At 37.8% G+C, this 27,501-nt stretch overlaps 1 protein-coding gene across 3 annotated transcripts in view; it reads left to right on the top strand.

The window, feature by feature from the left end:
* LOC126470882 (organic cation transporter protein) overlaps positions 1-27,501 on the top strand; it is a 489,616-nt gene that overhangs the window by 434,178 nt on the left and 27,937 nt on the right. For all 3 annotated transcript variants that reach the window (XM_050098905.1, XM_050098904.1, XM_050098906.1), the window contains exons 4-9: positions 3,048-3,151; positions 9,631-9,785; positions 10,353-10,521; positions 14,399-14,528; positions 22,009-22,198; positions 22,322-22,450. In XM_050098905.1, the coding sequence (XP_049954862.1) occupies positions 3,048-3,151; positions 9,631-9,785; positions 10,353-10,521; positions 14,399-14,528; positions 22,009-22,198; positions 22,322-22,450 (877 nt within the window). The remainder of the gene's footprint in view (positions 1-3,047; positions 3,152-9,630; positions 9,786-10,352; positions 10,522-14,398; positions 14,529-22,008; positions 22,199-22,321; positions 22,451-27,501) is intronic.

A 27,501-nucleotide genomic window follows, 5' to 3' on the forward strand; every position in this document is an offset into this window, starting at 1 on the left:
CAGGCGGCATCTCAGCATCTTAAATTTTTACTGGCAAAACATCTCACATGCAGTGGATATCCAGGCTCGACTCACTGATGAATTAAAAGGACCAAACACCCACGGATGTTGTCGGCTCACATAGACCAGAGACGTGCACATGGCTTTCACTCATATAGTCGACAGTTTGGTTTCAGCAGTGGCTTCAGCCCACCTGGTGTGGGCGCACTTCTTACAGTGACTACCGATGCCAGTAAGGTAGCAAAGGGGGCGGTACTCCAACAATCACTGGTAAGCAAGTGCAACCACTCTGGTGTTTCTCCAAAATGCTCTCAAAACCCCAAATGCAGTATCCTGCATTTTACCAAGAACTTTTAGTAATATAGTCTGTACTCCTGGCAAGGACAACCTTTACTCTCTTCTCTATAGCTTGAACACTTAGTTCCAAATCCACTTTACATGGTCCTTATCAACTCAGTGAGTCATCTTTCTAAATGTTGATCACCATCTCTACATCTACATCTACATTTATACTCCGCAAGTCACCCAACGGTGTGTGGCGGAGGGCACTTTACGTGCCACTGTCATTACCTCCCTTTCCTGTTCCAGTCGCGTATGGTTCGCGGGAAGAACGACTGTATGAAAGCCTCCGTGCGCGCTCTAATCTCTCTAATTTTACATTCGTGATCTCCTCGGGAGGTATAAGTAGGGGGAAGCAATATATTCGATACCTCATCCAGAAACACACCATCTCGAAACCTGGCGAGCAAGCTACACCGCGATGCAGAGCGCCTCTCTTGCAGAGTCTGCCACTTGAGTTTGTTAAACATCTCCGTAACGCTATCACGGTTACCAAATAACCCTGTGACGAAACGCGCCGCTGTTCTTTGGATCTTCTCTATCTCCTCTGTCAACCCGATCTAGTACGGATCCCACACTGATGAGCAATACTCAAGTATAGGTCGAACAAGTGTTTTGTAAGTCAACTCCTTTGTTGATGGACTACGTTTTCTAAGGACTCTCCCAATGAATCTCAACCTGGTACCCGCCTTACCAACAATTATTTTATATGATCATTTCACTTCAAATCGTCCTGCACGCATACTCCATCATCTCTCAGATGACTCCATAAGACGCCTGTTCATATCAAGTGCATCAACCACCAAGAGTACTTTCAGCATGACATGGAACAGGTGACAACCTGTTCCATGTCAGAAAGTTTCTTCCTTGCAGTATCACTACCTATCCATGCTGCACCTGCAATAAAGTGCAAGAGTTGTTGAAATGTATTGATGACCTTGTCAAAGCCCCTACTGGAAGACAATATCCCATGAAGCTCATCCAGAAACAGGTCTCCTATGCCATCTCCTGCTGTGACTCTAGTGGACCTCTTAACCATCCACAGAGCAGCATTCCTCTGATCCCCCAGTATTACTCTGGACTGGAAACTATCAACCACATTCTTCTCTAGGGCTTCAACCGTCTCTCGTCATTCCCCAGGATATGGGATATCATGACCAAAACCCATAGTAGTGTTCTGCCACACACCCAACTTACAGTTTGTCCTTGGCCACCTCTATTCCAATCCTGCTCCCAGTTCTGCAGCCAATGTGTCATCATTCCCTTCTGGTAGTCACAAATGTAACACCTGTTCAATAAACCCACCCATCGCATACTACTGCAGTCCAGTCACAGGCATTTCCTACCCAATAAATGACAGGGCCACCTGTGAAATCACCCATGTAATACACCAGGTATGTGCCAATTCCTGTACAGCATACTATGTGGAGATGACAAGATACCAACTGTCAGCTCACTTGAATAGTCACTGCCAAACTACGGCAAACCACAAACTTCACTATTCAGTTGCAAGACAGGCTGCACACCGCAACACAAGTGACTTCAACTGTTGCATCACTATGTGGGCAATTTGGATGCTCCCTTCCAACACAAATTTCTCTGAACTACACATGTGGGAACTGTGTCTCCAGCATATCCCATAATCCCACAATCCCCTTACCTAAACCTCTGCTAACCTGTTTCCCACAGTCTAATCTTACCTTCCCCCACCACTCCCTCCACCCCCCCTCCACCCCACTTACGTATCTCTCTCTCTCTCTCTCTCTTTGGCTCTAGCTCTCCCTATCTCCCTGTCCCCCGTTTCCACTGCTTTCCCTGTCTCTCTCCCCTCTTCCTCTCCACCTTCCTCTGCTGTCCTCCCCCCTTCTAACATTCTATGTCTCTTGCATTCTCGACCCTCTGAACTCCTTTCTTCTTACTGTGCAGCTGCTGAGTCTTCTGTCAAAAGATCTGACCCACTTTATTCCACTATCCCCCTCCCCACCTCGATCAATCCAGGCAACAGCTTTCAATAATCAGTAATCAGTCTCACCGTTGCCATGGGAGTGTGTGTTTAGGGGCTTATACAGTTGTGTTTGTGAATGCCTGTAGAGCTTGAAAACTAGTGTGAATACTGTTTTCTGTTACATATTTCTATGATCCTCAGATCTGTCTGTTATAAGCAAGTTATTCACATTTTCTCATTTCATGCATTTTTCCATCCAGGAATTTTCATTACTGCTATATAGTTTTTGAAATAAAGTGATCTCCTGACAGGTATTTGCTATGTGCCTATATTTCTTGCACAGTACACAATTTTTGGGTTGTAGATAGGTTCCACATGAAAACAGCAAAACAGTTGGAGCCAAGTGTGTAGTAAAAGAATAACTAATTATAATATTGTGCAAACAACAAAGAACTATGTTTTCTGCATTTGCACAACATATGGTAGCTGCAGAACTCAACATGAATGAAACATTCACTACAACTTTTATGTTATTGGATATAACATTTAGAAGTATCATGGTCAATCCCTTCAGTTCTAGATACTGTTAATAAAATTTTAGGTTAATAATTTTCTGTGTAGCTTTTATTTCTCATGATAAAATTCCACTTCATTTTGCACCTCCATCTTTCAGATGGTAATGTATTTTTGTCTATTTCATCCTTCACTCTTCCAATACATAAAATTTAATTTTACTATGGAAATTTTTATGTTATGTTCGCAGTGGTCGCTGGTGTGTGACCGTGCTCAATTGACGAATGTGGCAGAGATGACTTTCCTAACAGGTGTTGCTGTTGGTGGTCTGGTCTCTGGACTGGTATCAGACAAGTAAGTTGTATTTCCCGTAATTTAGTGCTTTAAATAGTAAATGTTTCCCTGTTTAACATGCCATTACAACTATACCTATCCAGTAACGAATGGCTTAGCCTCTGAAAGCTCAAGTTACTGAGTTTTAAATAAGAGCTACTAGATGTATAAATATAGTACAGAAAATTCTGGACCTTAAAGTTATTCCTCAGTATTAATCATTGTAGTCACATGATTGTTAATTATATAGTAACAGGCAAACAACAACCAGATAGCATTATGAGAAAAATAGCAGTAGTGACTTTCTTACTCAGAAAGTTACTTCTCAGCAGCCTATAAGTGTGGAGTGGAGTATGGCAAGTGTTTGGATGTAGGTAAATTTCTCATCTAAACTTTGTGCCGCTATATAAAGGAGAAGATTGAACTGATACTCAAAAAAGTTGTGAAGACAGTTCACAAAAGTACCCAGTGTAGTACAATGAAATTTACTCCTTATGAAAGTAAAAGCTATCTGACCTCTTTTATGACCATGAGATACATGTAACATTTAATCACAGTACCATGGAGGCTGCAAGTTGCCTTTTTTGCCACATGACCACAGTCTTTGTAGTAAAAGAGTTGCCCCACAGAATATTTCCATAATTTAAGTGAGAGTGGAAGAAAGCATAATACAAAGCCTGAAGTTGTTCTGTACTGACACAGTGTTTTAGTTCGATATTAATTACAGAGTGGTTAAAATTAAACTTTTGTTACTTGAGTGAGTCTCGTTAAAAATGAGACAATGAGATTTTAAGGAAACATTTGCATGGATATGAAGAAGAGAAATAAAGAATAAACCATTGAAAGAAACACATTTTAATTTCCACATGAGAGGGTAACATTTGTTAATTGCAGACGATCTTTACATTCCAGGTTACAAACATTACTCAGTGTGATGTTCATCTGCAACCATGACAGCCTGGAACTGCATTAGAGAAACCATTTCCAATTGTTCACAGCATTTTCTGAACAGAGAAACATGGAATGTTCTGTTGTCATGATGCAGCTTGTGCATTACTTGAAGATCACACTTTGTGTCCAGCATTCTCAGCCCTGGCAACAGTAACTTCTTCAACAATTTGTGGTGCAATTGGCTGTAAGCCAATTTGGCAATTCCCAAATCGTCAATTAATTTGAACTACCGAATCATGTTCCTCAACCCCATTGTGGAAGTAAGACCTCTCCATATTGCTTTAATGCAGTGATACTCATGAAGAATAGCAGCACTCTTGCTGTTCTTTTGATAAAACAGTTTTAAGAGTAAAGCCCTGCTGATACTGTCCAGAACAATTCTGACTGTCACCAACTTTAGTGTACATGAATACTCGTGTTTCAACCCTATGTCACTGTACTGGTTCCAGTATAAGTGTTTAATGGCAAGTCATGGCACAATACCACTAACAGTGCAAATCCTGCAGCACACTGTTTGAAAATCATTCCTATGCAGTTTGGGTACCTATACAGTAAATAGTTTTGCATATGCAATGGTTCAAGTAGCAGAAGTTTAATTATAACCACCCTGTAAGTCACATGTGGTAGTTTAATGTTAAATTGATATCTGTGTGCATCCCTTTTCTGTTGTGGGTCCAAATAAATTTCTAGTAGTCTAAAAGATTCAGACTTATTTATCTGCTCACTTAGTTTGTGGAGACAGAAGTATATTGTTTCAGTTTTGTTTTTATATAGTGTTAGTTTATTTATATATTAGCCACTCTGTAGACATATCCACCACTGTCAGTGTTCTCCATTTCACTTCATCTTAATTAGGATTAGTCAGTATGAGAGTTGTATCATCAGCATATATTGCTGTCTGATATGGTGAAGAAATAGGTAGTTTATTCATAAATATATGAAAGACAAAATGGCCCAGGACAGAACCTTATGGTTTTCCTGTAGTAACAAAGATGGCAGTTGACCTACAATTATTTGCACTGACAACTTGTTTCCTATCTATGATATATGATTTGATTAATGATAGTTCATTATCCTTGATTCCGTATTTTTAAAATTTACATATCATGTGATACAGTATGAAATGCTTTGCTTGAATCAAGGAGCATAACACAAACAAAACAATGGCTTTCAAAGTTTTCCAGAATATCTGCAGCCATAGATTTTACAGCTTCAATAGCGGATAGAACAGATCTACAGCCATTCAGTGAAGAAGAGATTAGCTTCTTATTCTGAAAAGTGCTCTTTCATGAAGTGTTCTCTAACCCGATATATTATGGGAATAAGGGCTATTGACCTGGAACTGTTGGGACAGTTTTTATCTCCCTTCTTATAAATTGGGAAAATAATTTTGGTTTTCAAAACATCAAGAAATTTTTTGGCTTCAAACATGCAGTTCATAACATAAGTCAGAGGAGGCACTGTAATGTAAATGATTTATTTTAGGATGTAATTTGAGAAGCCAGAGATATCTTCAATGTGTCAATTATGTAGTTTGGATATAGCTGGTTGTATAATCTTGCAACTAATCTGGCTATAAAATACTGGAACTGATGCTGTCACAGAGTCAGTATGCTTGTGCCATATATACATGACTGACAGCTGTGAACCATGAAGCCTTCTCAGTTGAATGCGGCATCTCTGGTGTCTGTAGACAAGTCAGTGGGCCCATGGCCTCCATTTTTGTAAGAGTTATATTCATTTGTGGGAAAAATGAGAAGTGTAATAATATAGCAATGAATTGTTGTAAAGTTTGATATGAAACTTGGAAAAACTGCTACTAAAATCTATCTTTCACTAAAAGAAGTGTATGATGCAGACTATTTACTATGTATGTTAGCTTTTGAGTGGTTCAAGCATTTCCAAAGTGGCTGAGGAGATGCTGAAGATGACTCATGCCCAGGATGCCATTCAACATAAAAAACAAACAAAAATACTGAAAAACTAGAAAAACTGATTCAATCTGACCATCAGTTGATTATTTGATAAATTTCTGAAACCAATTTAACATGGGAAAAGTTCCAGAGAAACTGATGCTAAAAATTCTCATGATCGAACAAAAAGTTCATGAAAATGTGTGTACTGCACTTTGAATACCACTGAAATTGATCCAAATTTCTTGGAAAGAGTAACATGTGATGAATCTTGGTTTTTCACTTATGATCCAGAAACTAAGCTCCAGTCCATTCACTGGAAGGGCTGAAATTCACTGAGAGCAAAAAAAGCTGGAAAAAGCAAATCAAGATTCAAAGTGATGATGATTTTTCTAACATTCATGGGATTGTATATCTTCACAGGGTTCCTGAAACTCAAGTTATTAACCAGCATTGCTACTTTGAGAATCTAGCTCAACTCTGAGAGAAAATAAGAGAAAAATGACCCAAATTGTGGAAGAACACGTCATGGGTTCTGCATCAAGGCAACACACTTGCCCATTTGTTTTGTCTGTTAAGAGGTTTCTAGTGAACTATGGCATAACAGTGTTACACCATCCAAGTTATTCACCTGACCTAGCACCATGTGAAATTTATTTATTCCTCAAGGTCAAATCTGTATTAAAAGGAACAAGATTTCAGCCTGTTGAAGCAGTGAAAGAGAAAGCAACATGCGCCATGAAGTAGCTCACAGAGGAAGACTTCCGGCACTGTTTCAATCAATGGAAAATTCAGATGAAGCATTGCAGGAACAGAAGACAGAAGTATACTGAGAATGTCACCTTCCTAAGACACAGTCTCTGTACCTTCTACTCTGACTATGTAAGCGTAAACCGGATGTGGTTAAAATTCAAAGAAGTAGTATCGATGGTAGTTGAGAGATATAGACCAAATATATTAATTACAGATGGTACTCTTCCCCTTGGCCCACAAAATCGGTCAGAACATTATTGCAAAAGCAACAAAAAAGCACGCCAAATTTAAAGGAACACAAAATCCCGAAGATTGAGAAAGTTTTACATAATCTCAAAATATAGTGTGAACTTCAATGTGAGATGCTTTTAATAGTTTCCACAATGAAATACTGTCTCAAAATATGGCAGAAAACCCAAAGAGATTCTGGTCATATGTGAAGTACTTCAGTGGGAAGACGCAATCAATACCTGCATTCAGAGGCAACAATAGTGATGTTATTGATGGTGCCACTGTAGCTGAGTTATTAAACACAATTTTCTGAAATTTCTTTACAAAAGAAGATGAAGTAAAAATTCCAAAATTTGAGTCAAAAACAACTGCCAACATGAGTAACTGAGAAGCAGATATCCTTGGTGCAGCGAAACAGCTTAAAACACTTTAAGAAAGATAAGGCTTCTGGTCCAGATTGTATAGCAGTTAGGTTCCTTTCAGAGTATGCTGATACAATAGCTCCATACTTAACAACCATATACAACCACTCACTCATAGAAATATCTGTACCCAAAGACTGCGAAGCTGTACAAATCACACCAATTCCCAAGAAAGCAAATAGGGATAATCAATCATCTAAATTACAGATCCACATCACTAACGTCAATTTGCAGTAGGATTTTGGAACATATACTGTGCTCGAACATTATGAATCATCTAGAAGAAAATGATTTATTGACAAATAGCCAACATGGATTCAGAAAATATTTTTCTTGTGGAACACTAGTAGCTCTTTATTCTACCAAAGTAATGAGCACCATCAACAGGGTATGTCAATTTGATGCCATATTTTTAGATTTTCAGAAGGCTTTTGAAACAATTCTTCACCAGTGATATAGGAAAGATCACAGTTCACAATAATTGATGGAAAGTCATCGAGTAAAACAGAATAACATCAGGCTTTGCCCAAGGAATTGTTATAGGCCCTCTGTTGTTCCTGATTTACATAAATGATTTAGGAGAGAATCTGAGAAGTCCTCTTAGATTGTCTGAAGATGATGCTATCATTTACCCTCATGTAATGTCATCTGATGATCAAAATGAATTGTAAATTGATTTAGACAAAATATCTGTGTAGTGCAAAAAGTGTCAATTGACTCTAAATCGTGAAAGTGTGAAGTTGTCCACATGATGACTAAAAAGAATCCACTAAGTTTCCACTACATGATAAATCACACAAATCTAAAGGATGTAAGCTCAACTAAATACGTAGGGATTACAATTATGAATCATTTAAACTGGAATGATCACACAGATAATGTTGAGGGCTAACCAAACCAAAGACTTTGATTTATTGGCAGAACACTTAAGAAAATGTAACAACTTTACGAAAAAGACTGCCTACACTATGCTTGTCTGCCCTCTTCTGGAGTACTGCTGTACGACATGGGATCCACATCAGATAGGATTGATGGAGGACATCAAAAATGTTCACAGAAGGACAGCTTGTTTTGGATTATCATGAAATAGGGGGGAGAGGGTAATGGATATGATGCTCAAATTGGGGTGGCAGTCATTAAAACAAAGGCATTTTTTGCTGCAGCAGGATCTTCTCCTGAAATTTCAATCACCAGGTTTCTCCTCCAAAAGCAAAAATATTTTGTTGTTGCACACCTCCTTAGAGAGGAATGATCATTGTAATAAAATAAGAAAAATCAAAGCTCACACGAAAAAATTTAAGCATTTGTTCCTCCTGCGCACTGTTTGAGAGTGGAACAGTACAGAAGTAGCTTAAAGGTAATGTAGGCTGATTCTTACAAAGAAGAAAACAGCAACCAGCCACTATTAATACTGCTATTTATTTAAGTAAATAGTGCCGTAACTGGTTTCAAACTGACAAGTTCATCATCAGGTGGCTGTTCACATGATTTGCAAGATACATTTTACATAATCATCAGTTTTCAATTCTTAGTCTTCCACTGTGGCGAAATATTCTTGGTGTGTTGGTGCCCTATGGTAGAAAACAGTTTTAGAAGGGGCCTATGTGAACATAACTGACCTCTAAATGATGAAATACAGAGTAAATAAATTTTATTGACTCTGTATTTTCATAAATATATTACAGGGGTGAAAAAAGTCTGAGGTTTATCCTTTGCATTTCATCATGGTATGCAGATTTTCTCATCTAGCAATTACAAATTATTTCTGGATATCTTTCTAAATGTGAAATGCATTTCCTGATTGTAATGACTTTGCTTTTCATGAAATAAACATTCTGCAACTGGTTTAGTGTCAATTTTTAAAACTGATTTATTCTCCATTTAGTAACTATATTCTCATGTCATTTTGACTCTGCTGTGCTGTTTGTTAAGAAAGTTCAAAGCAGGACGAAGTATCCTCACTCAGAATTTAACAGAGACTTTCTGAAATCGGAAAAGATATACTAATGGATTTAATCTGAAATGAGAAATTTTCTTTGCAGTGTTTCCTGGAGCTGTCCAACTTAATTTATTTGGTGTCAAACAAATATTGAATTTCATTTTTTCTGGTATTTTTATATTAAAAGCAAGTGAGGTACTTTAAGAGCTGATCAAACGTTACCTTTCATATTATCTATTTTAAGAGTTGTTTTTCAACAAGATATACAACATTTTAATTCTTTCTATCCAGATTTGGTCGAAAACGAACATTGATGGTCTCACTTGCACTACAGATAAGTGTGGCAACAGTGATGGCATTCTCTCCTTGGTTTGAACTCTATGTGGTTCTACGTCTAATACTGGGTTTCATTTCTGTGGGAATTGTCTTCAGTGGATTTGTACTATGTGAGTATAATAAAAATTAATTTGGTATTTTACAACTATAAAAACCAATGACAACTTAGTGACTTACACATCCTCAAAATTTTTGAAACACTATGACTTGTAAATTTAATATAGTACAAATTCTAAATTATATTGTTGTTGGGAAAGAGAGGAAAGCAAAGGAGGAATGACCACTCCCTTAAGATGTTTTGTTTGTGTTATTTAAAATTATAATAAATAATTTTTATCTGTAGCTACAAACTCAGATTTCAAGCCCAAAATAGTAATAATTATGTAAGTGCAACCAAACTATGATGTTCAAGAAGGACATATGTAATGCAAAAAAAAGTTAGTGAAAGATACTGAAATACATATTTTATGTTTTAGGAAAATAGATGTAATACGGGAAATATGAAATATGTAGCACGTGAAGCAACACTAAGCTTTAACAGTATAAGGAAACCATTCCACACAATAACTCCAAAGTTTTCAATAAGATTTAATGAACTGAAAACATTACAATTATAGATACATAAGCAGTAACAGCGAAAAACAAAACTTTGAATGAAATGAATTATTTTCCTATAGGCATGGAACTCGTCGGGGGCAAATGGCGTACCATTTCTGGAGTGTCTTACTTATTTCCAGTGCCTTTGGCCTACATAATAATAGCAGGTATTGCGTACCTGGTTCGAGGTTGGAGCAATCTCCAGTTAGCGATTACATTGCCTTCTGTTATTCTGCTTGGTCTGTGGTGGTAAGTAGTGTATTGTGTAGTATCTAAAACTAAAATATATACTCAGTAATACATATAAATTGTAGCTAATGTATCTTAGTGCAGCTATAAAAATTAAATAAGGTACAGTTTGCTTAAAAAATGATTCAATTGTGAAAAAAAGAGATTATTTATCACTTCTGTTTTAATTTACAGTGGATTGCACTAACACACATGCTGTCTGATTTCTTCAAGTACATTGGCACTTTTCTTTCACAAAGTTTCCATGTTGTATCATAAGTGCAACTTTTAATATGGATAAAAATTAATTTTTCTCTCACTGTAGTAGAGAGAATGCTGAGTCAGCAATCTGTATTGGCAGTATCTTAATGAAATAGGCATTTGTGTGAATTTTCATTTGAACTTAAATAGGGTACAGAAAATTCTGGCTGAATGTAAATAATTTAGGAGCAAAGGCAACAACTCAGTGAGGAGACCTTATACATTTAAACCTTGCTGCTGTGACATGGACCTCACCATCGAAAAGCTTGTTGAGCAGTTTAACAAGATCGTCATACTTGACTGATTCGAAGCTAATGTCTGAAGAGACCCTCACATACAGACAACAAACATCTTATTATAAGCAGAACAATGGGCATCCAATTGTGCCCAGTATTCTGAACATTCTGCTTCCTGACTATGGCATGGGAGAAATTTAGCATTGCTTGGTGACAGTAGTAATGACAGTAGCCATACAATGAGCTGCAGACATTCAGTCTGCTGCACCTGAAACTGTACAGTATGAGTTGGACACATTTCCTATGGTCGCTCAGATACACAAAACTCAAAAACAGATATCTGGCAACACTTCTATTTCCTTTCTTGAATATTGCTGTCACCAGTACAACCTTCCAGTCTTTTGGTATAGATCTTTAATTGAGTGAGCTGTTGTTTATGATTGCTATGCTAAGGGGTTGTTGTATTAGCATACTGTGAAAGGAACCTAAGTGGTGTACTATCTGGGCTGGAAGATTTGGCATTATTAAGTAATTTAATCTGCTTCAAGCTTCAGTAAAATGTTGTCAGTCTTGGAGATTGTGTATCATTTTACATTTTCCAAGATTGTGTATCATTTTAAATTTTCCATGCTTTTCTCATTTATTCTGCAACAGTGTTCTGACTTTTTTTTGTGTACCATGGGGGATCAATATCATCTTTTATCCATTAATTTAGCATAAATCTCTTGATTCCCTCTGATACTATTTCTTTGAATTTAAGCCACATCTGGTCTACATTTACATAGTTAGTTGGGAAGGAAATGAGACTGTGTCTGATGATGGCATATGGGAATTTTTATCTACTTTTTTAGATAATACATTTTGGGTTTATTTTGATGGATTTGGATATTGCATTGGTCAGTCCCATTACAATGATCTTGTGATTACTAATCCATGATGCTCCCTATTTGATCATAATTATTTATTGCTAAGAGGTCAAGTGTGTTTTTACAACCACCTCTCCAATGGGCTCCTGAACTAACTGTTCAAAATAATTTTCGAAGCAAGCATTTAGTACAATTTCTGACAATAGTTTATACCTACCACTGGCTTTGGACATGTATTTGTATCAAGGGTAGATTACAGTCATCACCTAACTATAAATATATGAGCTGCACGCTTATTTGATATTATACTCAATTTTCCTTTGAATTGTTCAGTAACAATCATCTGAGTCCGGGGCAGCGGTGGTGGTGGTGGTGGTAGGGGGGGGGGGGGGGGGGGGGAGGTGGATGGGAGTTGATAAAAGGAACCAATTATTAACTTATTCTGGTTGTCAAGTATAATCACTACCAATACTAACTCACAACAGGAACTATCTGCCTCAATTTTACTACAAGATAAACTACCTATAACAGCAACAAACATGCCACCACCAATTGTATTTAATCTGTCCTTTCCAAACATGGCTAGGTTCTTTGCAAAAAATTTTGGCTGAACTTATCTCTGGCTTTAGCCAGGTTTTGGTACCTACAATGATTTGAACTTCAGTGCTTTCTTTTAGCGTCTGCAGTTCTGGTTCTTTCCCAACATGGCTATGACAATTTACAACAATAATATGGATTGTTTTTAAGACTACCCTATTCCTGTATTTGTCCTGCACCATTTGAGACTGAAAGCCTTACTGTACTTACCCAAGACCTTGTAACCTAAAAAACCATCCAGTCCATTCCATATAGCCTCTGCTACCGTTGTAGCCAAGCCACCTCCTGTGTGTAGTGGACCCCTTGCCTAAGAAAAGAAAACCAAAGCCCCACCACCCTATGGTGCAAGTTGAGAAATCTGCGACCTACATGGTCACAGAACCATCTGAGCCTCGTACTCAGATCCTTCACTTGGCTTTGTATGAAAGGTCCACAGTCAGATCAGTCATCGATGCTAGATATAGTGAACTCTGACTTTGTCTCACAAGCATGATTGGCAGTCTTTACCACTTCAGCTAATAACCTGAAACCACAGAGTATCTCTTCTGATCCAAAGGAGCCCACATTGTTGGTACTGACATGAGCCACTACTGGAAGCTGGCTGTACCCTGTGCTCTTCATGGCATCCAGAGGTGCCCGTTCCACATCTTGAATGATTCCTCCTGGTAAGCTCATTGAGTGCTCACTGGATTTATTCCCCTCTTTGGCAGCCATATCCATAAGGGTCCCATTGCACACCTAACACGAGAGCTCCCACCAACCCTCTGTAAATTTCCTCATTGTGCAAGCCAGAAGGCTTTCTATGGAACAGGCCAAGCAACTGCATCTTGCTCAGGATCTTTGTCTGAATAGCATAAATTCTGTATGCAAGTATGATAAAGTGTTCTAAATGATGATGTAGCATGTTTCTGAGGTGGAACATGGGAACCCGATATTCATATAGTGGGATGTGGGGACCTGCCTATAAACCACACTCAGGCTGGTCAGCACACCGATCCATCATTTTTAATCCACTAGGCAGATTTGATTCAGGGCCAGCATACCTCCACATGCTGGAAGAGGCGCAGTCCCATTAATTCATTTGACCTGTCACTCAACTACAGGTAAGGGGTCATCTTCAATGTGGGCAGTAACAAGAGTAGTCACATTAGTGGATTTATTGGAGGACATGAGGGACATGCTAGATGCACCTTGCATTGCCATCTCAAACACCCACAGTGGTGCCCTTTGGCAACAGTCTCAAGCTGTGTAACTGAAGCCAGCACCACCTGGAGCTGTAGTCAAAGTGTCACTAGCTTAACTTGCCTCCGAACACAGCAATCACAGTCCTTCTCCATACTATAGACAATGGAACTACACATTAGACAGTTATTGAAGTATGGATCTGTGGGTACAAACACGCTGTTGCTGCAGAGATGGGAGTTGCCACCTAGCTAATGAGTTCTACAACAGTAACTGGCTGTTCGCATGAAAACAAGCACCTCTTTCAATACAAACACAAGAAATATACTGTACATAGTTATTAAAACATGAAACTATGGCTACTAGATACACAAACATGCAAGAAATTTAATAATTTAAACTGAAAAGCAAACAGTAAGTCAAAATAAGTTCTTTCTAGTTATTAGAAGCGTTTTACAACTCACAAGGAAATCACTGTGCTCTGAAATGCTGTTGCAAATATGGGAGCTGCTACCCAACCAATGAGTTCTACAGCTGACTGTTCACATGAAAACAAACACCAATAACAGTGAGAGTGAGTCTGAATACCAAGTGAACAATCTGAAAGAAATCTGTGCCATTTATGTTTACTTAGTGTTACACATGTAACTTTAATTTTAATATAAGTCACATATTTTAACCATATCCTTGTACAGAACAGTGTACCTATGTGTGTATCATTTCAATAAATGAAAATGTGTTTGCTCTGTTCACCAGGGTTTTGCCAGAATCTCCATTGTGGCTTCTTGCTCTTGGCCGCAAAGATGAAGTTCTTGTTATTTTGGAGGAAGCAGCTAGATTTAACAAAATGGAATTACCACCACGTGCAGATAAAATTTTACAACAAGTGAGTAATATTTATTTTTGGGGTGTGTGTATTAGTATTTTACAATAAATTAATTTAACAACAGAAACATTTCAGAATATAACATTTAATGTAATTCTGCAATGTGTCTGAAACTTCATGCAGTTGTGTAACCCACATGATAAATACCTATTGAGAGATAAGGTGGTAGAGCATTCAAAGAGGCAGAACTTTATTTCGGGCTTCCTGTTATGTCCTCCATGCTTTTTTAAAAAAAATTAGATTAGGTATAAACTCTTTGTTTCATGGAGCCATTGTACACGCTGTACATCAGCTGTTTGTGTTTATAAATTTATCAATGAAGTAGGAGCTGGCAACAACCATGTCTCTCAGGTTCCTCTTAAACTGAACTTTATTTGTAACTAAATTTTCTATATTTACCAAAAAGTTTTCAGAAATATGTTCTCCTGAACAGTGGTCCCATTTCTGGACTAAAGTAAATGCCTTCAAGTCTGTGTGAATACTGTTATTGTTCTTAGAACTGATTTTGTAAACTCAGCTGTTTATTAGAAAAGTGGACATATTATTTACAACAAAGTTTATTATGAATTCATATACTTATAAGCCTTAGTTAGTATAATCCAGTTGCCTGAACAGGCTTCTGTAGGATCATGGTGAATTCACACCGCAAATGCTTTTGGACTCTGAAAACTTTTGTTTTACTTGAAAAGTTACCCTACATAACATGAAATGAAAATAAATGTCAGACGTTCTCTCTCTCTCTCTCTCTCTCTCTCTCTCTCTCTCTCTCTCTCTCTCTCTCTCTCTCTCCCTCCCTCTCCCTCTCCCTCCCTCCCTCCCTCCCTCTCCCTCTCCCTCTCCCTCCGCCTCCCCCTCCCCCTCGCCACCCATTTTAATAAGAATTTGTGTAAGCATTTCACAGTTCTGTGGTATGCTTTTCTCCTGTAATATCTACTGTCTTTTATTGAAAACAATAACAACAACACACATTTATTTACAATGGTGGTGAGTCAAGCACCGGAATTATACAAGCATGAACCAACATTAGTTGAACAGAAGTCCAGGTTGAATCCAAACACATTCAATGTTCATCTTAGAGCAACACTTAACTGTCCAAGTCTGAGGGTAGAATTTCACCTAGCACAGCTGAAGCACAAAAGAGTGAGGCTGCATTGGCAGCATGCTGCTGGGAACACTCATCCAGCAGTGGTGTTGACATCAAGTGAAACAGGTGTCTCTGCATTGTTTTCTCATGGAGGGTGCAGAATACAAATGTTGACGTCACGGTGTCAGAGTATGTGGGCACACTGCAACACCTCCCAACTAAATTTATTGTCAAGTTGTAAACCCAGGAATTTAACACCATCAGTTTCTATGGCAATGTCCACAAAACTTACTAAAATGGTGCTTGACTTGCTATTTATTGCAGTACTTGTATCATCTGGAGATACACACACTCTACGTCTGACAATGTAACTGATGGAAAGTCATAAACATACACAAAGGAAAAGCAATGGCCAGGGATGAACTCTTGCGGAACACCACTCCTAATATATTCCCAATCTGATGATGACTTATGGCTTAATTCACTGGTATCCTGTACTGACACTCTTTGTTTCCTGTTTGCAAGATACAATTTGAACCATTTTGCAGTACTGCCAGTGACACCATGGTATTCAACTGCCATATATTATTTCTGTTGGTAGTCTGTACAGCATTACTTTAAGTGCATATTTACTGCAGTTTCATCAGTTTTCACCTTTGTTACTCCACCAAAAATGTCCTGTGTCACCTGAATTTCCTTCCCTTATATTTGTGCAGAGTGACTGGACACATTACTTGTTGGTAACACTAATTATTCCAATTTGTATTGATATTGTCTTCACATGAAGGTGATGATGCAAAAGCAGAAGCTTTCCATAGTCTTTACTGAAGACAACCTTTCAGAAATCAAAATGAGTTTTTTTTATGAAGAACATTATTCAACTTGCAATTTTTCTTAATTAAAATTTAGTTACTTTTTGCAGTGAAGCTTTCTGACAATTAAGAAAGCCTGGTACCATATAGATCAAGGTGTTGTCTTTTCAATTAGTCTTTCCTTATAGGCCCACACACTTGAATGATTTCTGAGAATAGTGTGTATGGCAGACTAATGTAAAAATAAGTCTCCTCCACAGAAAATATAAACTAATCAAACTTCACCTTGTGTGGAACCTTGTTTTCAATTCTGTTTGCTTCTGATTGTCATTCTAGTTTATACTACTCTGAGGCAGGGATTATAAAGACGCTGTAGTGACACACTATGGCTATGGAACTAAACAGTAGTGCACTATGTATCAGTTACTACTCCACTTGGTGTTTTCTGTAGTGCTTTCAGGAACTTAAAAATAACTGTGTAGTTATGCCTTTCTGCACATAATAACACTGTCAATGAAAGAACAGTATTTTCAGTATTGTGCATATGATAATTTATAAATGCTTCCAGTAAAAATGGTGCCTTCATTTTTAATTATGGCGTATCTGGTAAGAGGTGGCTGTCTGATCATAAAGGTATAAAATGATGTATTAAAGGTATGTCTGCACAATGCCTCTTTCCTTGTGTGCAGTTGCAGATGCATGGGAATAAAAGGACATCCACAAAAATTTGTGAAAAGAATGCATGTATGCATGGGCATTCTCATGTCCACACATTGCCCCATTGCGCAAGCAATCTGCTATGTATCCCCTCCTTTGCCTGGAAGCTTATGATGTGTTAATTGTGATGAAAAGGTGACACAAAAAGAAAACACAAAAGCAATTGTAGGCAGTGAAGTATCTAAATAAACAGAGGTGTGAGAAATTCAAAGTGACAACAACATTTTGTTTGCAAACTTCAGGAAGAGGTCACACCGAGATTTAGGATTTTTTTGCTTGGGAAACTCCAGCAATAAGGCACACAATAACAGTTTGTTAGCTAGTAACTGGAAGTTTATAACTAGTTGGAGCTATTTATTTCGAATTTCAAAACAAAGCATTTCTGTAATTATTCCCAAAACTGAGACATACTTAAGGGAGGTTCTTTGTCATTATGTGCATGTTAATTAAATTTCAATGCATCATTTGTATTTTGTTCAGTAAAAAATTTGTTTACAGTACTTTAATCATGAAATAGTAGATTATATGTAGATTAACATTCTCAGACTCAACAAATTTGGGAAGTTCACAGTTGCCAGAGGTTGCATTTTCTAATTTTGCATTTTTTTCGTCATCATTGTCCTTCATTTCTATTAACAGTAGTTTCTTGAGGAACTACAAATATCACAACATTTCTTTTGTTCAGATATCAGGCCAGTTATGCTATTAAGTCACCATAGCTCAAATAGTTGTCCACAGTTTTCATATACGCTTTTCAGAAATTTCTAGCTTATTCTTCTCTGTTTTCCTACCTTGAAACTTAATGGCATCTTATTCTTTGCAGTAATATGATCAGAGGCTTTTAGTCTAATTCTTTACACTCAGGGCATTTCATCTCAAATTTGTAGGCAAATAATCTTTAGAAGTGGCATTCCATATGACTTTTCTTTATTTGTAATCATCCATAAATTTAAGCATTCTTCCTTTGTAGTCAACAGACGTTAATGCACATAAACCGCTTCACAGCATAATCTCAACACACTACACAATCAAACATACATGGGCACCATCTGCCTATAATCTGCAAAAAAGTGCAAAGATTCCCACCAAAGATGGCAAGTAATGCACTTTACACATGGTCTCCACTTCTAGGAAATTACACATGGACAAATGCTCATGTGTTGTTGCACTGTTTGAAATTTATGTCTATGTGCAAAGTTGCATCCAAAAAGGCATCGTGTGGATGCAACGGAAAAGCCAGGAAACATATCAGAAAATCTTCTTTCTTTCCCTTTTAATGTATGCATACCTAACATTCCTAATGACCACCACTACTACTACTACCACCACCACCACCACCAATACCACCACCACCACCACCACCACCACCACCACCATGACAACAATAATGATGATGACAACACCAAAAAATGAACTGGTAGATTGGGTGTCTGAGCATTTTTACTTGTTAAACAATTTAACTCAGTGATCGTACTTCTTCCCAAATCTTTTGATGATGTCATCATACTATGTGTCTTAACTTTCAAGTATTCGCAGTATTGGTTTTTTTACTAAGATACAAGCAACAACTGATAATCAATCCTGGGCCATACTATTCCTCAAACACATTTTCACAGATTTAAGACAAGACAAACTCCTTTCAAATGAAGCACTTCTTGCAGGAATGGTTACAATTAGAGAAAGTAGTTCAAAGCTTCTGGGAGAATTTTTTACATTTCATTGTCAGTCATTTTTTTTGTTTGTCTTCCAAACTGACAGAGTGAAGTGTTTTTTTTATTTTGTGAAGAAATTGCAGTCTACAGTTCTACACACAACTGTGACCAATGCACTATATGTTTGTAATAATGAATCCCCACCGTGTACAGGAAAATGCTGAGTATAGGTGGCAAACTGGGTAGCATTGTGTCTATGTGCAAGCAAGCAAGAGCAGTTTATCACAATGTGAAAATCTTGTTTCCAGTTGTGTTTCAATATCACCCAATATCTCAAAGTACACCTGTTCTTATTTTGACATCAGTGGGTTGATAATGTGTTTATCCATCAATCCAACTCTATTCATGGAAGCATCAGTTTGTGAATTAGTCGAGCATTTTGTGGCATTAAAAAAAAAACGCCAATTTAACTCCATTTCTTAAGTTTTTCTTATAATCTATGCATTCTGCGCCAGAATTGTTACAAAACTATGCATAATCATTTTTTTTATATATCAGTAATGTTGAAAAGCAATTCATCCTTTAAAAATTTGTTTTGAAAAACAGGCAGAAGAAGAAAAAAGTCAAAGTCTAGGAAGCTATTTTTGAAATCACAGGCTTCTCTTGTAGTCATTGCACTAGAGTGTAAACCATCAATTATTTAAGACCTCAATTGGCACCAGAAGGTTTTTTTGTAAATTGAAGATATTATTCTGGTATTACAGTTCCATCTTGCTTCACTTTTCAAAGGAATGCATTTACCAACAATACTGTCAAGAATTGTTGTGCATCTGGAAGTCTGGTGGAAGAAAGCAGAAATACTCTGAAACATGAAGAAAAAGGTCCTTACTCATTTTATACAAGAGCAGCTCTGCTGCAAAACTAAATTTAAATGATGAGCAAAACAGTAGGTAAAAAGAGCTTGGGGGACAATACCAAGAACCTTAGCTTCCAGGCCATTTAATTCTCCTGCCAAAATGCAAGCACCATCATAGGTTCAGGCCATTATTTTGTCCTTCGTATCATAATTCTGAAATGCACCGCTTTGCAAAGTGAACACAGTAGTGTGGCTAACATAATGAAAAGCAAGAAAATGTTCTTAAATCTCACCTCAGCAGTCCACCAGCCTAACAAAAATGAAGCATTGTGACTTGTCAGAAATGTCTGCTGCTTCATCCACACTGCAGGCATAAAATGAGGTTGAATGTGTATTATTCAAAAATCAAATCATTTACAATTCAGTCAGTGTATTCTGTATAGTTTTTGAAAATTCCTGGAAATAGCCCATTTTCTTCCAATGTGTGTTCAAATCTTTGTTTCTGTTTAGCACAGATTTAAAAATGGCTCTAAAATTTCTGGGATTCAATAAATATTTTGTCTCATCATGACCTCTGAATGCTACCTCCCTCTCACACAAAAGACTAGTGATATCAACTAGAATTTTTATGATCTCTGTTTGCTTTCACTTCATGGTTGGGGATGGTCATTAAGTAGCTCTGAAAAACTAAACACTTGTTTGGATGGTTCTTGAAATGAAATAAAACTACTTAGGTGATTTTTAGAAGAAACATGACATGCTAAACCATTAGACAGGTTCTTCATATCGTCAAATGCCTCCATAGACCATACAGATTTTCTAGTGCTTAGGAGCAAACATGGCCAGCAGAAGAATTTTCCTTTTGTAGGGCTAGCACATAACCACTTGTGCTGCTCATACCATGTAGATTGTAGTGCCCATGTTTTAAATTTACATTTCTGAAGAAAGCTGGTGTTGGACATTCACTGTTTCATGTCGTTCAGTTTCACCTCTCCTTGAAAATGAAAGCTCTTGCAAGGAAGTAATGATGTCCTCACTCAAAAGTGTTACATCAGTACTTGTATAGGATTCACTACACACAGGATAACTAACATAAGGGAAACCTAGGGCGGTGGTACCACAAGTGGTCTCCCATGGCACAGAGGCACACAGCAGCATGGCTAAGGCAGCCTGTAATTCTTCTCCTGTTTCTAGCAGTGACATAATGGTTACCATGGTAACTGAGCATTTACAGGTGGCCTGGCATGTGTCTGGCCTCCTTGGGATTTGCCATATGCTTTGTGACTCCGTATGCTTTAGATTAGCCTTAAGCTTTCACATTTTGACTTGCTCTCTAGTGCTGGCAATTTAGAAGAAATAACATAAGTTAATGTCTCTCAAGTTTGGCAAAGGTGCATAAATGTTTATTCTAAAAATAATTATTGCTGCAACTACTACTACTTCTACTACAGAAAAGTGAGGAGGCCTGGCCTCCCTTTCCACCTGTGATCACAGACCACTGCTTTGCTGTTGCCATTACAGTTATACCAGTTGAAGTATTTTAGGTAAATGTAGAACAACAACTTAACAATAGTCCTGCCAAAGTTTCAGTGACATTGTAGGATGCTTCTAAAGGAGTTTTTTTTCTATTCATAAGTCTAAAAATAATTGTGAAGAAAAGATTACTCCTGAAAAAGGTTTCTGCAGTCTCACTTAAATAGTGATAAGCTTGTTTTTGAAGATGACATGGAACAATTACTAAGTCAGTCTTCTTGGAAATTATTGTCTTCTTTAGCATACAGCTATTCCATTACAATATATGGTGTTTCTTGATTCACTAATCTGACAGCATGTACAAGATTATTCAGATCTGATAAATGCATCACTGTGTTGCAATCAGTATTGTACATTTTGCCTGTATGATTTATGGAAGAAGAGGGAGATAAATTTTATGGAAATAATCACTCCCAAACACACACACTTATTTCTGTCGGGTATCGGTATAAGTAGTTAGTTTGTTAACTAGGGTATGTACTGTTTATTAATACAAAGAGAAAATGTAATTGTAAGTTTAGGGTAACCTTAATTTTAATCCCGTGATTTTAATCCTGCAAGAAACGGGTTATAAGTAGTCAATAATATTTTTATCTGCTTTGGCATTTGAGTTTTGTTGCTTTCTCAGGTGTGATCAACAAATATCGTCCACAAATGTCACAATTCACTTTCTAGGATATAATGTAAAAAGGGATATGTATCAGATAATTCTGAGTGGAAAGCAAAATGTACACTTGTAGTAGACAGATAATGATAATTGAAAATAATTTCTTGTGTGCACGAGATTTCTACATTTCATAGTAATAATTTCTGAATATGTTTTCAGGGGATACCACAAAAGGAGGGATCTGAGGATGCAAGTGCTGGCTGTCTTGATTTGTTTCGCACCCCTAATCTAAGAAAGAATTCCCTTGTGCTGTATGTTATATGGTTTAGTGTGTACATAGTCTATTATGGTCTGGTGCTGAACTTGGGAAACATTGGTGGAAATGTGTATGTAAATACTGTGCTTTCAGGTACGTAAGGGACCCCTACTCATTTATAATATGTTAGATATGGAAATAACAACTGCTTTATAGTGATTTTTATTCAAGAACGTATGTTTCACAAACTGACTCATTTATATTTCTTATATATAGGTGTAGTTGAGTTGCCTTCCATTGCTATAAGTATTTTGTTCCTACTGAAAATGGGACGCCGATGGCCATTTTGCTTGACATTGCTACTGTCAGGCATTGCCTGTCTACTTACAATTCCAGTACCACTTGGTAAGTGTGTAACATCTGCAAATACCTGTTCATATTTATTCACAATTTGATTTTTAAGTTTTCTTGTTGTTACTGCACAATAGCTTTTAACATTTGAGTTATGGAAGTACATTCAGAATTTAACACTGCATAATGTGATCATCTGACATCAAATTTCCATCTTTCCATATGGTCCCGAGATGCTGACTGCACAAAGTGTAGAACTGAAGAACAGTGAATTTAAAATTTGATGCTAGTGAAGAATGCTTGACATTGTTTAAACAGCTGTCTGAATGAATGGTTTGGACACAGAGGGACTAAATATCAAGACCAGGCAGTCGGAAATTTACAAAGAAAGCTTAATATATGCATTTGGTCATATCATACAGCATAAATAAAGGTTATTAACAAACTTGGAGTGGTTAAAAATTTTCCTAAGAAGAGACACTGACAATGAGGTCCTGTTGACTCAACAGACTATTATCTGTTACAGAAAAATATGTCTCTTGTGGGAATTGTTGTGTCGGTATATGGGCCGACACCGTGAAGTTGAGATGGCTGAAATGGCAAGCTAGACTAACGCTGTAGCCGATAGGGCACGCAAGGCTAACGCAGACGGGCGTGAAGTCTGGAACATGAGAACTTATAAATGAATAAGAAGAAAAGTATGTAGATGCTTATTACTTATCTTTTTATTAGTCCTTGGAATACATCTCTCTTGAATACTCGTAAGCTATAGGCACTGATACAAATGGTGCCTTGCTAGTTCGTAGCCATTAACTTAGCTGATGGCTATTCTGTCTCTCGGCTAATGAGAGAGAAAGGCTTCGTACATCTGGTCGGTAGCTAGGTTCTCGTACAACTGGGCGGTAGCTAGGTTCTCGTACAACTGGGCGAGTGCTCTCTCGTATCACGAGACCTGCCTTGGTGGTGGCGCTAGGTCTGCGATTACACAGTGGCGACACGCGGGTCCGACATGTACTAAATGGACCGCGGCCGATTTAAGCTACCACCTAGCAAGTGTGGTGTCTGGCGGTGACACCACAGGAATAAAGGCTCTGACATTGCACACAGTAGAAATGGATCTTTGAAATTATGGATCTTTACAGGGGAGATGATAATGACTTCTGTAAAGGTGACTTACACAGGAGCTAGTTAGGACTTGCCCCAGTTCATTTATACCAAGAGATAGACACAGGATGCTCCTTAGAAACAAAGCAAACAAACATATTTTGAAAAGGAAACATGCAGAACAGCTGCAATAAGTTCAATATTAAACTTTCTTGCAGATTAAAACCATGTGCCAGACCGTGACACGAACTCGGGACCTGTGCATTTCATGGGCAAGTACTCTACCATCTGAGCTACCCAAGCATGACTCACACCCATCCTGACAGCTGTACTTCTGCCTGTACCTCGTCTCCTATCTTCCAAACTTCACAGAAGCTCTCTTGCGAAACATGCAAAACTAGCACTCCTGGAAGAAAGGAGTGCTAATTCTGCAAGTTTTGCAGGAGAGCTTCTGTGAAGTTTGGATGGTAGGAGACAAGGTACTGGCAGAAGTGAAGCTATGGGGATGGGGTGTGAGTCATGCTTGGGTAGCTCAGATGGTAGAGCACTTGCCCGCTAAAGGAAAAGGTCCCAAGTTCGAGCCATGGTCTGGCACACAGTTTTCATCTGCCAGGAAGTTTCATATCTGTGCACACTCCACTGCAGAGTGAAAATTTCATTCTGGAAATATCCTCCAGGCTGTGGGAAAGCCATGTGTCCAAATTATCCTTTCTTCCAGGTGTGCCAGTTCTGCCAGTTTCTCAGGAGAGCTTCTGTGAAGTTTGGAAGGTAGGAGACAAGGTAGTGGCAGAAGTCAAGCTGTGAGGATGGGGTGTGAGTCGTGCTTGAGTAGCTCAGATGGTAGAGCTTTGCATGCGAAAGGCAAAGGTCCCGAGTTTGAGTCACGGTCTGGCACACAGTTTTAATCTGCCAGGAAGTTTCATATCAGCACACACTCTTCTGCAGGGTGAAAATTTCATTCTGGAAGTTCAGTATTCTTTACCACAATAGCTGTTTCAGCTTCACTGCCATTCTCAATAAACCTGTGAATAGAACATTGATGAAATTATCTGCACATATAGTGGCTGTCCAAGTGAATAATTATACATTGAAATAGTACATTCTTACTTATGTCCATTTTGATTTGATGCCCATACCACATCTCTAGTAAACCTTCAGTGTCTAATTCATAGGTATTACATGATATGTAATAATTATAAATGTATGGAACAAGTTTTGTCACTGATTTGAAAGTTCATTTATTATATAGAATGATTTGACATTTATTTGACAGTTTATTTACTGTGAGGCTATATGTTTACAAAGTATAGTTAGCTACAGAACAATTATGTTATATTTCACTGATTGATTTTTGCTGTGAATTGCACCTTTGGTCTGAGTATATTTTGTTGTTGATACGTACTATTCCTTTTCATGTTCCAGTATGACAATAAAGCTTTCCAGATGATATTTATGTCTAAAGCCTATTTGTTCACTTAGTATTTCATCTGGATAGTCTTTTTTTTATGTATATGGGGTCTGCTTCAAAAATTCCAGAACTTTGTGTACAAAAGTTTTCTGCAGTTACCTTTTACTTGTTGTGCATGGTCTCCTTCAAAATACTCTCCTCCAAAATTGATACAATGCTCTCAACACCATTTCCACTTCCAGAAGTAGTCTTGGTACACCTCTGCTGAATCATATGAAGTGCCATCTGTGAATTTTCTTTTATCTCACCTATCATTGCAAATCTTCATCCTTTCAATGGGGTTTGCAACTTCAAAAATAAAAAAAAATGTCCACAGAGGCCAGGTCTGGACAGTATGGAGGATGAGGCACCACAGTGATTTCGTTTTTTGTGCAATAATCATGGACCAATATTGATGAATGTGTGGGTGCGTTATTGTGATGCAAGAGCCATGATTTGTCTTGCCACATTTCAATTTCCTTCTCAAATTTTCTTGCATGCATCACAACACATCCTGATAGTACCATCAATTAACAGTTTGTTTCTGTGGAACGAATTCTTGATGAACTAAACTTTCAAAGTAGAAGAAAACTATCAGCATGGCTTTGACATTTGATCTGACCTAATGAGCTTTTGTTGGTCTTGGAGAGCTTTCCCTAACCAATTGTGAAGATTGAAACTTGGTCTCAACATTATAACCCTAGACCCACATCTTATCACCAGTTATGATTCTCTTAAGGAACATCTCATTCGCATTTGCGCAATCCAAAAGCTCTTCACGCATTGTGAAGTGAAGGTTTTTATGGTCTTGACTCATGAGCCATGGGATGAACTCAGTGGCAACATGATGCATTCCAAGACGCTGTGTCAGGATTTCTTGACATGATCCAACTGAAATGTTAAATTCTTCTGCAATCTCTAAGACAGTCAGTCTTTGATTTGCAAGCACAATTTTGTTGATGTACCTGACATGAGTATTTAGTAGATGTCAAAGGGCATCCTGAACAACTACTGTCCAGCCATTTTTAAACTGTGTGAACCATTTGTAACACTGAGTATAGCTGAAGCACTCATCATCTCCTGCATCATTTGGTGAGTCTCTGTAAAGGTTTTCTTGAGTTTCATCCAAAATTTGATGCAGGTGTGTTGCTCCTCTAACTGTACCATCTCAAAATCCGCAAACTGTGTGACACAATGTTCTACTCAATACAGCACTGAACAATAACTAAGTGACCTACAACAATGAGACTTCTGGCAGTTACACATTAAACACAGGTGTGTGCAGGGATGCCAATTGCTTCACCCCACCCCACCATTGGTGTGGAATTTTGAAACTTCTGGAATCTTTTTAACAGACCTCATACAGTGCATGATTTTTGATGGTATGCACCGATATGCCATACCAGTACCTCTGACGAAAAAAATCAGAATCACAGATTTTGAGATGGGGGTATGACAGAACTTTTTCTGTGGTTGAATTGACGTAAAACTATGCCTACTGGTTGTGAGACTAGACTCTACTACATCTAGACATACACAGTGGTGAACAGTGAGTGAGGGCTGTGGCCAGCTGACTCTTCTTACCCTTCCCTGCCTAGTCCGTCACTGTGCACGAGCACCACTATATTGCCATATGTCACTTCAGTCACTTTATTCAATTCAACTTGGTTTGGTGTGCCAAGTGCCTGCTCCACCTGTCTCTGTTCTGTTGTGCTTGCTCAGTTATCTTGAGTAACATTCTAAAACCAAACTGCATAATTTTTTTGTTTATCATGTACAATGGATAAAACAATTAGTCATATCAGTAAAAAACTTAAAAAACAAAAACTATTGAATGAAGCTGAAAAATGCCCACCAAGCTCATAGGAACAGTTCAAATGGAGTCACCATTGCCTGCCTGATCCAGCATCATTTCATCTTCTTCTACTGATGGTGTCAACGAGGATGATCAACAGTGGCCAGACTGAGAAATATTGATAGCTTCTGAATTTTTGTCTTGGTGGTTCTGTATAAAAAGAACAATGCCATTGTGTGTGCTCAGGGAACAGGAGAAATATTGATAGCTTCTGAATTTTTGTCTTGGTGGTTCTGTATAAAAAGAACAATACCATTGTGTGTGCTCAGGGAACAGGAGAAACGTTGATGCCTTCTTCTGTCCTGTGTAATAGCTGCATTCCAGCAACAACTTCTCTTGCAATTTGTCTTATAGATGTTTTTGCTTTAAGTGCAGGGAAGTCATTGATGATAATTATATCAATGGATACACTTTAGACAGTTTATCTTAATGTGCCCAGTAGTTCACAGCTATGACAAATTGCTTCAACAATAGCTACATGCACAGTGAAAATATTTCCCTTAAATGGCACTTTATTAAAATCTTCAAAGTTGTGTAGTATATAAAAAAGATTTTAAGCAATTATGGTCATGTATCTTGGATCCTGATAGTATTTTGCACATGTGTTCAAGGACATGACCATGTTTAGGCATTTGGTTAATGACTGAGATACTAGATGTGAAAGGAAGCACATTCAGAAAGACAATTCATGTGTTTGAA

This window comes from Schistocerca serialis, chromosome 3, assembly GCF_023864345.2.
Source record: "Schistocerca serialis cubense isolate TAMUIC-IGC-003099 chromosome 3, iqSchSeri2.2, whole genome shotgun sequence".
NCBI classification, from domain to species: Eukaryota; Metazoa; Arthropoda; class Insecta; order Orthoptera; family Acrididae; genus Schistocerca; species Schistocerca serialis.